Source organism: Plecotus auritus (assembly GCF_963455305.1).
Source record: "Plecotus auritus genome assembly, chromosome: 5".
Lineage (NCBI taxonomy): Eukaryota > Metazoa > Chordata > Mammalia > Chiroptera > Vespertilionidae > Plecotus > Plecotus auritus.
The window spans coordinates 183,202,667-183,217,912 of record NC_137776.1 but is presented as its reverse complement, the minus strand read 5'-3'; the positions used below and the strand labels follow the sequence as shown (position 1 = coordinate 183,217,912).

The 15,246-nt window shown below is 65.2% G+C and overlaps 1 protein-coding gene across 5 annotated transcripts in view; it reads right to left on the bottom strand.

Moving 5' to 3' along the window:
- Positions 1-15,246, bottom strand: part of NTNG2 (netrin G2) — a 54,683-nt gene that overhangs the window by 18,947 nt on the left and 20,490 nt on the right. For all 5 annotated transcript variants that reach the window (XM_080669791.1, XM_080669794.1, XM_080669790.1 and 2 more), the window contains one exon: positions 3,619-4,262. In XM_080669791.1, the coding sequence (XP_080525917.1) occupies positions 3,619-4,262 (644 nt within the window). The remainder of the gene's footprint in view (positions 1-3,618; positions 4,263-15,246) is intronic.

The window sequence follows — 15,246 nt, the reverse complement described above, 5'->3', positions numbered from 1 at the left end:
ATGGGAAACTGAGGCTCAGAGAGGGGCACAGCCCCGGTGCCCGGGCGCCCGCGGGTGCTCTGCACGTGGATGGGGCTGAAGACCTGAGGCCCTCTCCCTCCCCTCTGCCCTCCGGCCTCCTGGGTACGCTCTGCCCCACATGCCCATCTCGGAGTCCCTCCCAGGAGACAGCTCCCCGCGGGAGCTTAGGGTACCACGGGCCCTGACTGCCCCACCCAGCCGGGCCCTGCCGCCGGCCGGGGCCTCAGGACCCCGCCTGAGCCGCCTCATGAAGGGCAGGTGCACCTTGATCAGACTCCTGAAGATGAGGGTCCCGCCCAGCCCAGTGGCTCAGGGGTTGAGCGTCGACCTATGAACCGGGAGGTCACGGTTCGATTCCCGGTCGGGGCACATGCCCAGGTTTCGGGCTCGAGCTCCAGTGTGGGGTGTGCAGGGGGCAGTCGATCAATGATTCTCATCATTGTTGTTTCACTCCCTCTCTCCCTCTCCCTTCCTCTCTGAAGTCAATAAAAATATATTTTTTAAAAAAGATGAGGGTCCCCTTGTAGCAGCCCAAAGCGAGTCAGAGAAGGGCCGAAGCCCCAGCCGGGGTGGGTTTCTGGTTCCCACGGGGGAGCTGCTGAGCCTGGCGGGACTGCGGGCGGAGGGAGGGCCGTGAGCCAACATCCGCTGCATCCGAAGGGCAGGCAGATGTCACCGAACTGACCGGAGTCCCGAACCCGGGACACACATTCGAACAACGGGCGCAGGAGCTCCTTAACCCCCGGCGGCCACTGCGGTGGTCACAGATCAGGTTTCCAGAATATTCCTGACTTACAATAGCCCGCCCCCCACGAGGGAGGGTTAGGAGTCCAGGTGTGAGAGCCACAGGCCCCTGCGTGTGCACCTGCTTCCCGCTCACCTGCTGGCCGCCCGCCTCGGCCCACCTGGAACCCACACGCAGAGTCCAAGTGAAACGAAACGCAAACAGCGGACAACAAAGGCCCAGCAGCCTCTGCCCGCCCACCCCGCCCCGCAGGGACCACAGGAGCTTCCGGCCTCTCTGCCCCGCACCCATGAGGCCTTCCTGAGCCTGAACAGCCACTCGCCAAGGTCCGTTCAGGAGGCGGAGGGACGCGCACGGACAAGTGTGTATTTTACAAAGACGGGGTGAGACCCTGCTCCCCACGCACAAACTGCCGGCCCCGCATCGGCACCTGCTCACAGGCCTCTGCAGAGCCGCAGTGGGGAGGCCCCAAGTGCTGTCCCCGCACCCCGCTCCGGCCCTCATCACCCAACACCCTGGCTCTCAACCCGGGCCTTCCCGCGCCTGCCCCGGCTCTTGGGCGCCGTCGTTTGGACTGCCGTTTATTTTATCCAACAAACACAACTTTAAAAATCGGGCACGAGTTCCGAGCCAGGCGCGCGCTTGTTCGGAATGTTTCGTCGGCTTTCCCAGGAACTCGTTTCACTCTCACCACGATCCGAGAGAAGCACGATCGTGGTCCCCGCTCTACGGGCGGGGAAACGGAGGCCGGGAGGTCCTGGCCTTCACAGCCAGGGGAGCAGGCTGGGATCCAACCCAGGCTGGCTGGCTGGGCACAGCAGGTTCCCAGACGGGGTGCCCTGAACGCAGGGGCTCAGGGAAGCAGACGCCAACCCCCTCCCCCCTCCCCCCTGTTCAGATGCAGCAGGTGGGCCCGGGGGTGCGTCTCTAGCAAGTTTCCCAGTGCTGCTGCCACTGCGGCCGGGAGCTGCATATGCTGAGAGAAGCCGGGCCCTGCACCTGCTGCCCTGGCACTGCACCCCCCCCCCTGGCACTGCACCCACTGCCCCTGCACCCCTCCCCCTGGCACTGCACCCGCTGCCCTGGCACTGCACCCCTCCCCCTGGCACTGCACCCGCTGCCCCTGCACCCCTCCCCCTGGCACTGCACCCGCTGCCCCTGCACCCCTCCCCCTGGCACTGCACCCCTTCCCCTGGCCCTGCACCCGCTGCCCCTGCACCCCTCCCCCTGGCACTGCACCCGCTGCCCTGGCACTGCACCCCTTCCCCTGGCCCTGCACCCACTGCCCTGGCACTGCACCCCTCCCCCTGGCACTGCACCCGCTGCCCTGGCACTGCACCCCTCCCCCTGGCACTGCACCCGCTGCCCTGGCACTGCACCCGCTGCCCCTTCACCCGCTGCCCCTCCCCCAGCACTGCACCCGCTGCCCCTTCACCCACTGCCCCTCCCCCAGCACTGCACCCGCTGCCCCTTCACCTGCTGCCCCTCCCCCCAGCACTGCACCCACTGTCCCTGCACCCACTGCCCCTCCCCCCAGCACTGCACCCACTGTCCCTGCACCCACTGCCCCTCCCCCCAGCACTGCACCCACTGTCCCTGCACCCACTGCCCCTCCCCCCAGCACTGCACCCACTGTCCCTGCACCCACTGCCCCTCCCCCCAGCACTGCACCCACTGTCCCTGCACCCACTGCCCCTCCCCCCAGCACTGCACCCACTGTCCCTGCACCCGCTGCTCCTCCCCCGGCACTGCACCCACTGCCCCTCCCCCTGGCACTACACCCGCTGCCCTGCACCCCTCCCCCTGGCACTGCATGCCTGCCCCTCGGTTCCCAGTGGGGGGCCTCCCAGCCTCTCTCCTGAGTGCAGAGCAGGGGGTGGGGGGTGAAGTCCTGGCCCTGCAGGCCGGCACGTTATCTGGATCACTGAGAACATCGCCCACAGTCCAGCAGGTCCGGGAATGGAGGCTGCCCTTACCCCACCAAGGTCTCTTCCCTCCCGGCAGAGGCCCTCAAGGCACTCCCGCTGCGGAGCTGGGAGCAGTCAGCGGCCAGGCGGGGCCGTCCACACGGACTTTCTAAGGAAAGCCTGGCCCTGCACGCACTGGCTCCTGGGAGGGAACCTCGGGGCCCCTGGAATGCCCGGAGAGCGTGCTGCTTGCCCTGCGGCCGGGCCACGCCGGGCGGTTGATGCGAATCCGGTGACACGTGGTGGGGCTCTGGGCCACCGGTACCAGCCGTGCCTCTGGTCAGGGCACTGGCGGCCACGGTCAAGCAGGGGCAGTCAGCCGTGCCCACGTGCTCCAGCCCCGAAGGAAACCCTGATGCCGGGCTCGGGCGGGCTCCCCGGTTGGCAGTCTGCACGTGTCCCCGCGCATCAGTGCTGGGGAGCCGCGGGCCGTCCGGCGGGGAGAGGACGCCGCCCGCGGGGACCCTGGAGCCGCCCGCTGCCCGTGCTGAGTGGCTGCCTTCATCCGCATCTTTTCCTGCCGTAAACGACCTGTGACCGTCATAGCTCGGCTAGGTTCTGGGGTCCTTCTAGCAAATCCTGGCGTCTGAAGGTGGTCTTGGGACCCCCTAGACACCAGTGCCCTGTCATTGACTCATCACTGGACAGTAACGGAGCACCCCGCCCCCCCAAGCGCAGCCGGCACTGCCAGCTCCTCTCAGCCTCTCCAGACTCCCGGGTCCGTGGGCAGCGGCAGCCTGGGCTCAACAGAGGACGCTTGCCACCCCCATCCACCACCCTCCGTGGAGGAAACCGCGGCGGTAACATCCGGCACCGGGTGGCACCCCAGGAGCCAGGTCGCGCCCCGGGGACCACGCAGCAGCCCGGCGCCCCCCGCGGTCTCACCTGCCGATGACCTCGACGTTGGAGATGGCGTAGAAGTACTTGTAGAGGTTCTCCCGCTGCACGTAGGTGCCGCCCAGCGCGGGCCGCAGCAGCCGCAGGCGCAGGTCGGTGAGGGTGAAGAAGTCCTTGAGGCCCTTGGCGCTCTCCAGCCGCGTGTAGAGGTTGTCCATGTTGCGCAGGTCGGGGCCGGCGAAGATGGCGAAGCGGTCCCTCACCTCGAAGCGCACGTGCTTCTCCTTCTTGGAGCCGGCCCAGCGCGAGTACTCCTCGGTGCACAGCACGCGGTGGGCGCCCGACGCCGCCAGGTCGCGGGCCCGGCGGGCGGGCATGCCGAAGGCCTCCATGCAGTCCTCGGCGTAGAACTGCCAGGGCTGCCACGTGCGCCCGTTGTCCAGGGACTTCTCCAGGACCATGACGGTGGGCCGGCCGTACTCGAAGGTCACCACCACGTCGTCCGTCAGCTCCACGCTCTTGTTCCACGACAGCGTGATGTTGGCTTCCAGCGGGCTCGGGTAGCGGCTCCACGTGACGCTCTGCCAGTACGTGGCCAGCCCCTCGTCCTCCCTGTCGAGCATGAGCCGTGGCGGGTGGGCCAGGTCCGGGTTGGAGGCGTCACACTCGTTGCTGCACAGGTAGGGGTTCTCCTGCGGGGGAAGGGGAGGCACGGTGGGCGCTGCTGCCTGCGGGGCCCGGGGCGTCTCTGCCCGGCCCGGCCCCCACCGCGTGCCCAGGCATCGGCCAGAGGGCACAGGGCCCGCGTTCCGTCCCGCGTCCAGGCCCCAGGAAGCATCCCCTGGGCAGGTCATCCGTACCCCTTTCCCCGAAGCTCGCAGAGGCCCGTAACATTGCAGCAGCCCCGAAGCAGCTCGCTCTGCCTCCAAGTGGAGACCATCAGAGAGGTGGGTGTGGGTCACCTGCTTCTCGGTCCCCGTGGCTCCCACTGCCCGGAGGGTGAAGGTCTAACTCTTCAGCACACAGACCCCGATGCCTGGAGCCCTGTCCCGACCTGCTGGGCGCGGCCCACCGAGCCGCCGGGCCTGCACACCCACTGCCCGCGCCTCTGAGCCTCTGCAGACGGCACTCCCTCCCCGGGACCCGCCCTCCGCTCCCGTCTGCCTGCAAGCTCCTCTTTAAGCGCTTCCTCACCGAGGTGTCTTCCTGACCCTTAAACTTACCACCGTGGCTGCACCAGGCCCCGAGGGGGGGGGGGGGGAGAGGCCACTCACCGCAAATGTTGGTTGAACTCAGCGCCAGGCCCTTGATCTCACGTACAAATTCAACTCCCTTCTCTCCGATCTGCATCCCACCTCCCACCTCCACGCAGAACGGGCGCTTATCCTCACGCTCTGGGCGAGGCAGCCTGGCCTCAGGAGGGGGCAGCCCTGCCCAGGCCCCGCTGGGGGAGCGGGAGCCACACCCACCTGTTGGCGCAGAGCGTGGCCGTCGCGCCTGTCCCTGGCACAGCCCGTGTGTCCGCCTCATGCGGAAGCTGGGCACCTGGGGGTGCTGAGTGTTTAGGGTTCCCCTCGAGGGGGTGCATCTTTGTGGCAAGTCAGTTCTAGGTCCTTGGCAGGCCCAGTGGGGGCCGCTGGTGAGCAGTGCAGGGCACGGCCCCTCTGGCTTACATCCTCCCTCCCGGGGGGTGAGGGGGGCTGGCAGCCTGCTCCCCGCCCAACGGGGCTCCCCTCCATGGCAGCTCAGATCCATCCCCGCATCTGGCCGGCCGTGTGAGCGCATCTGGAGGCTCTGAGTGCACGCGGAGCCTGAAATGCCACCAGCACAGGCTGCCCAGGGGCGGCGGGACAAGTGGGGGGGGCGAGCACGGGCGAGTTTGAGGGCAGTGAGCGACCGTATGGGCTGTCACGGTGGATCCATGACATCGGGCATTTGTCACACCCGCACCCGGGGGACCCTGCCGTGAACTGCGGACGTCAGTTAACGGGCATGCATCGTCGGTGCATCAGTTGTAACAAAGCCCCCGCTAACGCCAGGCGGTGCGAGGGGCGGTGTGGGTGGGAAGCGGCACCCGAGGGGCCCTCTGCTCTCCGCTGTCCACCTGAACAGCTCTAAACGCCAAAATCTACTCATTAAAAACCAAGCCTGTCACCAAGGCCCGCACAGCGCCCGGACCCCTCGCGGCTTTTTTGATGAATATTTCAGGTCTCCCGTTTGCCCGGTGACAAACGGCTTGGATCTGAGATAAAGCTGCTCACTCTAAAGGGTGGGGGCGAGGCGGGGGAGTGGGGCGCCGTCTCCCGAGGGGCTGAGCGCTCACCCCCACCGCAGCCTCAGGACCCCACCTGGGACCCATCGAGGGGAGGACCAGTCCCCGGGCCAGGCTCCTCGGGGGGCGGGCTGGCCTGGGTTCGCCGAGGCAGCTCCCACAAAGCGCGCTTGACCGAAATAGTTCTGTGCTCGGTCCCCCCACAGGCTGCACTGTCCACCCCCCCCCTCCAGCCCTGGGACCCACGGGACCCACAGACCTCGGGGCCGAAGGGGTTCCCTCCTGAGTCCAACCCCTCAGTGGGCACAGGGGAAACTGAGGCCCCGGGCAGGGGGCTGGCCCCGGCCTCCTCGTGCGTGGGCTGTTTTCTGAGGATATGCTGGCTCCTGTCCTGGACAGTCTCAGGGTGTCCCGACACGCTGGCGACCTCACGAGACACCTCCCTGAGTGGAGCGCCCTCGGGCTCCAGCTGGGGGACCCTGAGGCGTCACCCTATATGGGGCGGGGGGGAGGGGGGCCGGGGAGAGGCCCCATAGGGATGCTCGTGGCCTGCAGAGACAAGGTTTCCGCTAGACCAGGGGAGGCAGGCCTGCGTGGGGACAGCCCCTCCCCAGGCGCGTGGCCAGCCCACCGCGGGCTGAGCCCAGAGGCGGACCGGGCTCTGCTGTGCCGTTCAGGGCGGAGAGCAGAGAGCAGCTGCCCCGAGTTCATGCCCGGACATCGGGGGCCGAGGACACAGTTTGCAACCAAGTCAGCGTCCCCTTCCCCTCCCCACAGCCAGCAACTGTCTTCTTCCCTCGGCCCCAGGCCACCTTCTTCCTCTGCCCTGGCACCTCGTTGGGGCTAGTGGCCCCTCACATCCGATCCACACGTGGGGGCCCAACCCCAGCTCGTCCAGTGGGGCCGTGTTTGGAGACGGGCCTTTAAGGAGGGGCGGAGTCATATGGAGGTGGTCAGGGTGGCCCAGTCAGGCTGGGTCCTCGTAAGAGGGGAGCGGTGGCCACAGAGACACAAGGGCGCGTGTGCCCAGAGGAGAGACCATGCGAAGAGGCGGCGGGGGGAGCTCCGTCATCCTCAAGCCCAGAAGAGGCCTCAAGAGAAACCAACCCTCGTCTTCGAGGGTCAAACCAACCTTGACCTTGGACTTGAAGCCCCAGAACCTGAGAAAGTGAATCTATTGTTCGAGCCCCCAGGCCCCAGCAAGCAACGACACACCTGTCCCAGGGGAGCAGAGGTCAGGGCGGGAGGAACGGCTCAGGGGGCGGGGCTGAATCATGCGTTCACCACACCGCCGCCAGGAGCCGTCCTCCGGCGTCTCTCCTTGTCCACCTGGAAAGCAGTTGTCAGCATAGCACTGAAGGCGTGCCTTCTCCCTGGCGGCTCTGTCCCCGCTCCCCTCTGAGCTGTGTTCCCACAGCCACTCTCCTGCCTCCCGGTTCTCAGGAGATTCCCTCCCCAGGAAGCCCTCCTTGCTTGACGCAATCTCTAAAGCCAGTTCCCTCCTCATCCATCCTGAGGTTGTCAGGGTGCTTACCTGGGATGGGGTAGTGGCCTGGACCTCAGTAACTGCTCACTACATTCTAGTTATTACCAGAGGCCCGATGCACAAAATTCGTGTGTGGGGGCAGGGCAGGGGGAGGGTCCCTCAGCTCGGCCTGCGCCCTCTCACAATCCGGGACCCCTCACCCTTACCTGCCCACCTGCCCGCTCCTTACCACTTGGCTCGCCTCTCCTTAGTGCTGCCGCAGAGGCGGGAGAGGCTCGCACCACCTCTGCCGTACTTGCCAGCCATGAGCCCAGCTCTGGCTGAACGACACTCCCCTGTGGGAGCGCACTGACCCCAGGGGGCAGCTCCTGTGTTGAGCGTCTGCCCCTGGTGGTCAGTGCACATCATAGTGACCGGCCATTCCGGTCGTTCTGCCATAACAGTCACTGGGCTTTTATTATTTAGACTAGTGGCCCGGTGCACGAAATTCGTGCACATTAAAAGGGGATTAGAGGAAATAATTTAATATTGCTATTTGCCCTTTCTCTATAATAGAAGTGTCAGAGATGAAAGAAAATTAGTAAAATGTATATGAAAACCTTCCTCCTGTCAGAGTCTGGGGCGCACCACGGGACCCAGAGTCAAGTCCCCGCCCACCCACATGCGCCTCAAAATTGCGAGAGACCCAGACCTGGCCGGCCACCCCCGCCCTCATTGGGATAGATCCAGACCAGGCTAGTCCCACCCTTGTCTAGCCCCACCGGGGAGGGAACATAGCCTCAGGTCCCCTGGCCTGGCGCCAGGTGGGGGACATGGCCTGAGATCCCCTGTCAAGCCACATTGGCAGGGGGGTGCAGCCTCAGGTCCCCCCTGGGTGGGGGGCTCGGCCTGAGTTCCCCCGACCCAGCACTGGGGGTGAACCTTGAGGTCCCCTGTCAAGCCCCGCCAGGCAGGGGGGCACAGCCTCAGGTCCCCTGGCTCGGTGCTGGGGCGGGGGGCGCGGCCTGAAGTCCCCTGTCAAGTCCCCCTACTGGGGGGAGCAGCCTGAGGTCCCCTAGCACAGCACCAGACAGGAAGCGCACCTTGAGGTCCCCTGTCTAGCCCTGCTGGGTGGGGGACATGGCCTGAGGTCCCCTGTCAAGCCCCACGGGGGTGGGGAAGGACATAGCCTCAGGTCCCTGCTGATTGCTTGTTAAGGCTCCTTATGGAAACTTGGCCTCAGCTGTGGGTGCAGCCATCTTTGTGACTGAGTGATGGTTAATTAGCATATTCCCTCTTTATTAGATAGGAAGGATTGTTGTTACATGACTTAGTTGTTAATATAATTAGTAGATTAATATTCATAAATCTCATATTGAATGTTGATATGATTCTTGTCAACCTCAGCTCTGGGAGTCCCCACACCTCCTCTATTTACCTTGGTCCTTCTTTGTCCCCTGCCTTCCCACCCCTCACCTGGCCCAGCCTCCTGGTGGTCCCCACGGCGGGGACACGGGGTCCCTCCCCGACCCCAGCCTCCCAGGCCTGTCTGTTACCAAGAAGACTGACACAGCCGGTTCTGGCAGAGGACAGGGGCTCCGACCTGGCTGCCGGCCTCGCTGCCCTCACCTGCGGGGTCTGCTGGCCCCCGCCCCGATCCCAGCCCGGGAAGCAGATGGCCAGAAACTAATGAATCAGCCCGTCTCCGGCTTCCCCAGCAGCGAGCACAACAAATAAATCCCGAGCCGTCGCCAGCGCCACTCTCTCCCTCCCGCTTTGTTCCTTCCTTCCTCCACCCTCGCGCTCCGAGATCTCGGGATTCCACTTAACCATTTAGGCGCGGAGCGTGGCGCCGGCTGAAGGGGTTGGCAGTGCTGAGCCGGGAGGACTCCGGGAGCAGCCGGGGGTTGGACACGGGTCTACCCCCACCCGCCTCCAGCTGACAGCTGCTGACAGCACCGCGAGAGGCCAGGCTGGAGGCCAGCGTCTCCACTTCCCTGTGAGGTCAGATTGCATAAGGAAGCAACCAGTCCAAAGAAGTGGCCCAACACAGGCAGAAGGTTCCAGAAGCTCGAGGCACACCTCTCGCCTTTCAGAACGGCCCCGGAGCCAACCTTTGATACCAGAAGCAGCGACTGTTTTCTTCAGACAGTTCACGAGCCTATAAAAACATACGTCCTGCCCCCGATGGAGAGCCCGGAACCTTCTCCGGGAAAATGTAACGCCACACGTTCCATGCCCGTTCTGGGGGCCCATGCGCCCCACCTCCCGGTCGGAGCCCAGAGCAGGTAAGGAAACTGGCTTTTGGATCCGAAAGCCCTGGGCTCGTTCTCAGCACTGTCCCTGGGAGCTGTGTGACGATGAGACCGTTGCTCTCCCTCTCTGAGTCTCCCTCTCTCGTCCAATACCTTGCGAGGGGATGTGTCTGAAGGGCCTAGAACACCCCCGTTGGTGGCGATGATTAACAGCAGCTTCACACTTGGGCTGCTGGCTGGGACGGACGCAAGGACCATGGCATCTCTGAGAGGCAACCATGTGCCAGGGCCCGCCAAGCCTGTCAGGCCTCCTGCCTCCTCCCGGCAGCCCCAGGCGCCCAGAGCGAGCCCCTTCCCTGGAGGGGGGCTGAGCAGAGCCGGCCCCTCACCTCCTCAGGACACTGCGGACGAGCCCTCCCACCTGCGCTCACCGTCTCTGCAGGCACACACGGGTCAGCCAGGTGAGTGCCAGCGGCGGGCGAGGGGCAGTGCAGGGCCTGGGGGGTAGGGGACAGCCAGCCTGGACACCAGCCCCCGAGACCGGGCTGGGAACAAGCCTATGGACAAGAAGCAGGAGACGCCTGGCGCGGGCAGTGCTGCGGAGAGACCACGCACACCGCGCTTCTCCCACCTGGCGAGGGTCTTGAGAGGCTCCTGCTTCTGTGGTGTTTCCTGGGCAAAGGCTGCAGCGGGGTGGGGGGCCAGGCGCAAAGACAGCAGACAAGCTGCGGGCAAAATCGGCGATGGAGTCGGGAAGCCACTGTCAGCGGGACAGGGACGTCCCGGGAGGTCTGGCTGGTTGGCCCTCCGGCCTCCTAACCGAGGAGTGGGGGAAAGGGGTCGCCGGTCCTGTGACATCTGGGGAAGAGGAATAACCGCCCACCCTCCGTGCCACGCTCCTGAGATGCCCACAGCTTAGAGCGCTGCCGCCAGGCGTGGGCCCCCAGGGAGACCTTTGCAGCGACCTTAGACCTTCCTCTGAAACCTCGGCCCTGCAGCCTCGGCTGGGGCTGGAGGCATCCGCGGGGGAGCGCCCTGGGAGGGCGCCGAGGCAGGGACGGGCATGGCCATCGCCCAGATGGGGGACACGGAGGGGGAGGCTGGGCGCCCAGCTCCCTCGTACTGAGCAGGCGCAGCAGGAGCAAAGGGGCAGGGAGGACCACAAGGCAGGTGCTGGGTGCCCTTCCGCAGGGCAGGGTGCTCCGAGTTTGGGGAAGCTCTTGGGGCCTGGGTGGGCCTGCAGACCAGCGAGCGCCTGCCCCATGGCCCCTGCAGTTAGGCTGTGGAAGGCTGTCCCTCACCCCAGCTGTGACCCTGGGCTGCGCCTACTCCGTGCCTCAGGTTCCCCATTTGTGAAATATGGCGCTCCGACAGGGACACCCCAAAGTCTAAGTGCCTCAGTCCCTCGATAGAGGGGAGCAGAGACACATCCCCCCCGCCCCCCAGTGCAGAGCAGCCGGGGGCCAGGGAATTCTCCCCGACAAACGATCTCCTACTTATGGTAAGAAAAGTTGCAGTGGGAATAAATTATTAGCCAAGCGGAATGGAGATTCTGTTGGGAGGGGATTCTAATCTGAGATGCCCTGGCTGGCTCTGTCTGTCTCTACCTCTCCTCCCTCCCTTCCCCTTCCCTTTCCCTTCCTCTCTCCTTCTCCTTCTCTCTCTCCCTCCCCTCTGCTTCCCCCCCCCCTCCAATTTCATTGATTCCTGCTGGCTGCCTCTAACTCCCTCTCCCGCCCAGCCCACCGGGTTCTCTTCCCCGTTTGAGCAGAAGCCGACAGCCGCAAGGTCACCCCTCCTTGTCGTGAATCAGCGGAAACTGACCCGAGGGCATTTCAGGGCTGGAGCCGCAGCGGCCAGGGAGAGCTCTGATGTTTGGGGATTCTGCTGCTCTTTGGAGCTGTGTCTTCCCAGCCCAGCCATCACTCAGGCGGGAAGGGCCGGGAGCCAGGGCCAGGCGTCTTCCTGGGACTCCTCCAACCTAGGGGAGAGCCTCTAGCCGCCGAGGCTCGGCCCCAGCCCGCCCCAGACCCCAACCCGCCCCAGACCCCAACCCTGACCCGCCACCATGGGCATCTCCTGGCAAAGGCCGGCTCAGACCCAGAATCTCAGGTGGCCTCGCCAACCCGTCTGGCCTGGCTGCAATGGAAGGAAATGAAATCTCCACTCTGCCCCAGGTCTCCACATTGTGGGGGAGCCCAGGGGACCTCCTTCCAGAACCTTCTGTCTGAGACTGGACCCTGGGACAGCAGGAGCCGGGCCACCCTTGTCCCGCCCCCGCAGCTGTTTGCACACAGTGGGTACTGAGTGAGGGCCTCCACCGTGGGACCAGGGGGAGGGTTTGCTGAGCGCCCGCTCGGCGCCCTTCCGAGCTCGCCCCACGGAGTCCCACTGCCCTGCTGGCCCGAGAGGGCGGGTGCCTGCCTGGCACCACCGGGAGGACTGTGCAGTGACTGGGGGAGCTGGGAGCAGCCCCAACTCTGGTTTCCCCAACAGAAGAGCCAGCCAGCCTTTCCCACGACCTTCGACCTTGGGGGGGCGGGAGAGGGCAGAGCGGTCCAGGGGAGGGCTAGCTGGGAAGCAAGGTCAGGGGGCAAGGGCGCAACGCCAAGCACTGCCTGCCCTGGCTCCGCCCCTGCAGCCGAGCCGCGGAGGGGCGGCGGGTCCTGCCCAGGCTCTAGAGAGAAGGCGACTCTCTCCAGGAACCTGCATCGTATTCTTCAAAAGGGAGAAGGGATGCGTTCTGTTCTGCCCTGGGCGGATGTGGGCTCTCCCCACGGCCGGGTTTCTAGGAATGGCTGGGGTGGGAAACGCATTCCTGGCTGGTCCCTGCGCCCCTCTCCCCCAGGGGGTTGGCTCCACTCCCCAGCCCCTCACCTGTACCACGTCACTAACCAGATGCACGGGCATCTGCCTGGAGAAGGGATGACTCCCTCTCCGTGTCTGTGTCGGGGAACTCATCACCACAAAAACGGCCCCGCTGACGGCTCGTCCTCGGGAAGTTTGGTTCACCCTGTTTTTCCTTTGCTCTAAGCCCCTTTCTTTGCCGGGTTGGCCTGCTCTCTCTGGGTGCGCTGTGCACATTTCTAATTGGTTAGAAAAAGGGGAGCCCTCCCCTCCTCCTCCCCAGCCAGGAGCCCCCTGCTCCTCCCCCAGGGCCAGAGGGCAGCCCGGTCTCCTCCTCCTGGCGCCACCCACCTCACAGCTTCACCCTGCTCACCCAGGAGCCAGCCTGTGCGCAGCTGTCCGCTCCCCTTCTCCCCGCCACCCCATCTCTGCTCCCCCTTCCTGCCCATCCTGCCCTAGCTCCACCCCTCGAGGCTCCCCACCCAAACAGCTCAACGCTTCCATTTAATATATATATTTTAAAATAAATATAAGTAGCCCGGCCGGCGTGCCACAGTGGTTGTGCGTCGACCTGTGAACCAGGAGGTCAGGGTTCGATTGCCGGTCAGGGCACAGGCCCGGGTTGTGGCTCGATCCCCAGTGTGGGGCATGCAGGAGGCAGCTGATCCATGTTTCTCTCTCATCATTGATGTTTCTCTCTCTCTCTCCCTCTCCCTTCCTCTCTGAAATCAATAACAATATATTGTTTTTTAAAAAGGTAATAAGGAGAGAGGGAAGAATGAAGGAACGAAGGAAGGAGGAAGGAAGGAGAGAGAGAAACTGGGGCAGGCGGGGGCCAGGCGCAGAGGGGAGAGGAGGCAGGTCCCCCGAAGCCCAGCCAAGCGCGTTATTGATTCAGGACTTGGAAACTGCTTAGAGAGGAGAAAGGCGGCCTGCCTTTAAAAGCCTGTGCGCTTCCCGAGGAGGCCTGCTCTGCTGACATAAATATTTTATCAGGCAGGAAAGACGCCGCGCTGCGCTCGCAGGGTTTAAATGCTGGGGTGGAGGCGGGGCGGGCGGGGGCAGGGCAGAGGGGCCCGGGCTCTGGCCGGAGCACTCAGGGCGGGCCTGTCCCCAGGCCTCTGGGCCTGTGCGGAACCCCCCTTTCCTGGGAGGCGCCCTTGGCTTTCGCACGGAACAGCAGAACAATGGGGTCTCCTGGGTCCTGAAGGAGGCCCAGGACTGACACCCCGGGAAGGGGAGGGTCCAAGAGGGAGTGAGGCTGAAGCTTGACTCCCTTTGCTCTGTCCACCCGCCGCCCGCCACCCCCAGGCACACCTCAGTGACCCGGCACTTGAACCCCACGTGGGAGTGTTGACCGCTCTGCTGGGACCACCCCAGACGTCATTCATGCTGGGCCTGGGAATGGCAGGGATGACGAACCTGGAGGGGGAACGGGCGGGGATGTTCTGGAGGGCTTCCTGGGGGAGGTGAGCTCTCAGCAGGCAAGCTCAGGAGGCCAGGAGGGCGGGAGTGGATAGGTGGAGAGGACTGGCCACGCTGTGAGGAGGAGTGCCCACGTCCAGGGACCACACAGGGGTCCAGACCAGACACACAATAGCTACAGGGAGGGAGGGGGTCGTGCTTTGGGAAGGCCAGCAGCTGGGGGGTTGGGCGGGGGCACAGGAGACCAGGCCCGGGGAGAGGCCTGGGGCAGCGGCAGACTTGACATTTAGCAGCTGCAGGAAGCCCGGCCCCGGGCCAGCCAGCCTCCTTCCAGGAAGCGGTTAGGAATCTGGGGACAAAGGGAGCCAGGCCGCACGGCCCCCAGGAGCCAGAGCCAGGATGGAGTGCCTGAGGATCGAGTGCCTCAGCTCAGGCGGAAGCGGGGGTTCCAAGCGCAAACCCTCCCCTCTGGTCTTCGGATTTAAGAGCAACTCCATGCTCAGGTCCGGGAGGGACGGGTGCTTCCCAGGAAGACTGCGTGCGGCTCTCGGACCCGGCTGCGCCCGGGACCGCCCAGGAGCCTAATAAATGCCCAAGCCCAGCCCACCCGGACCATGCAGCAGCCTTGGGGGCTCTGCTGTGCAGCCCATGAGCACCCCTCATTTGGGATGGGCCTGGCCAAGCCCGGATCTGCACAGCCCAGCCCTGCCTTCTCCAGCCCTGGAGTCCCAGCTGCCCTCTGGGCATGGGGCCTTCCAGAAGGCTGGCCCCAGGTCCCGAGAGGAGACAGCCACACAATCAACCCCTTTCCCACTAAGGAGACACCCCGTACAGAGTTCTCACGTGAGACTCACCTGGGGGCGCCCCAGGCCAACCACACGGACCCCGGGGACAGGTCCGGTCCTGGGCATCGAGCTGACTACGGCTTCCTGGGGGACTCCAGGGGCAGCAAGGGTCCCCGGCCTCGAGGACCTGCGATGGGACAGTTCTCCATCTTGGGTGGCACCTGGCCCCCCAGCCCTTTCCTACCCGTCCTGGTTCCCAGGCCCGTCCCCTAGGCTGAGTGGCAGCTACATCCCTGGGGCCCCAAGTGGGAGGGGGCCTGCCCGTGCCAGGCAGACAGCCCAGTGCGAGGCAGACGCCGCCCCTCCCTCGCCCTGCTCGCTCAGTTCTATCTTTAGGTCCATTATTGTCCACTGTTGGGTGTGTTTCCCCCCTCCCCCCTCCTTCCCCAGAAAAGCAGATCCGGTTCCCCCAGGCCCAGCGGCCCTCCCTGCGGCTGGTACGTGGGAGCAAACACGTGGCCAGATGGACGTGAGAAGTGGCCCAGCAGTGTCCCCAAGGGCAGAGGAGGTGGTGAAGCCAGCGGCACTCCTCCCGCTCTCTCTCCTGCTGCAGGACAAGCTGGGGAG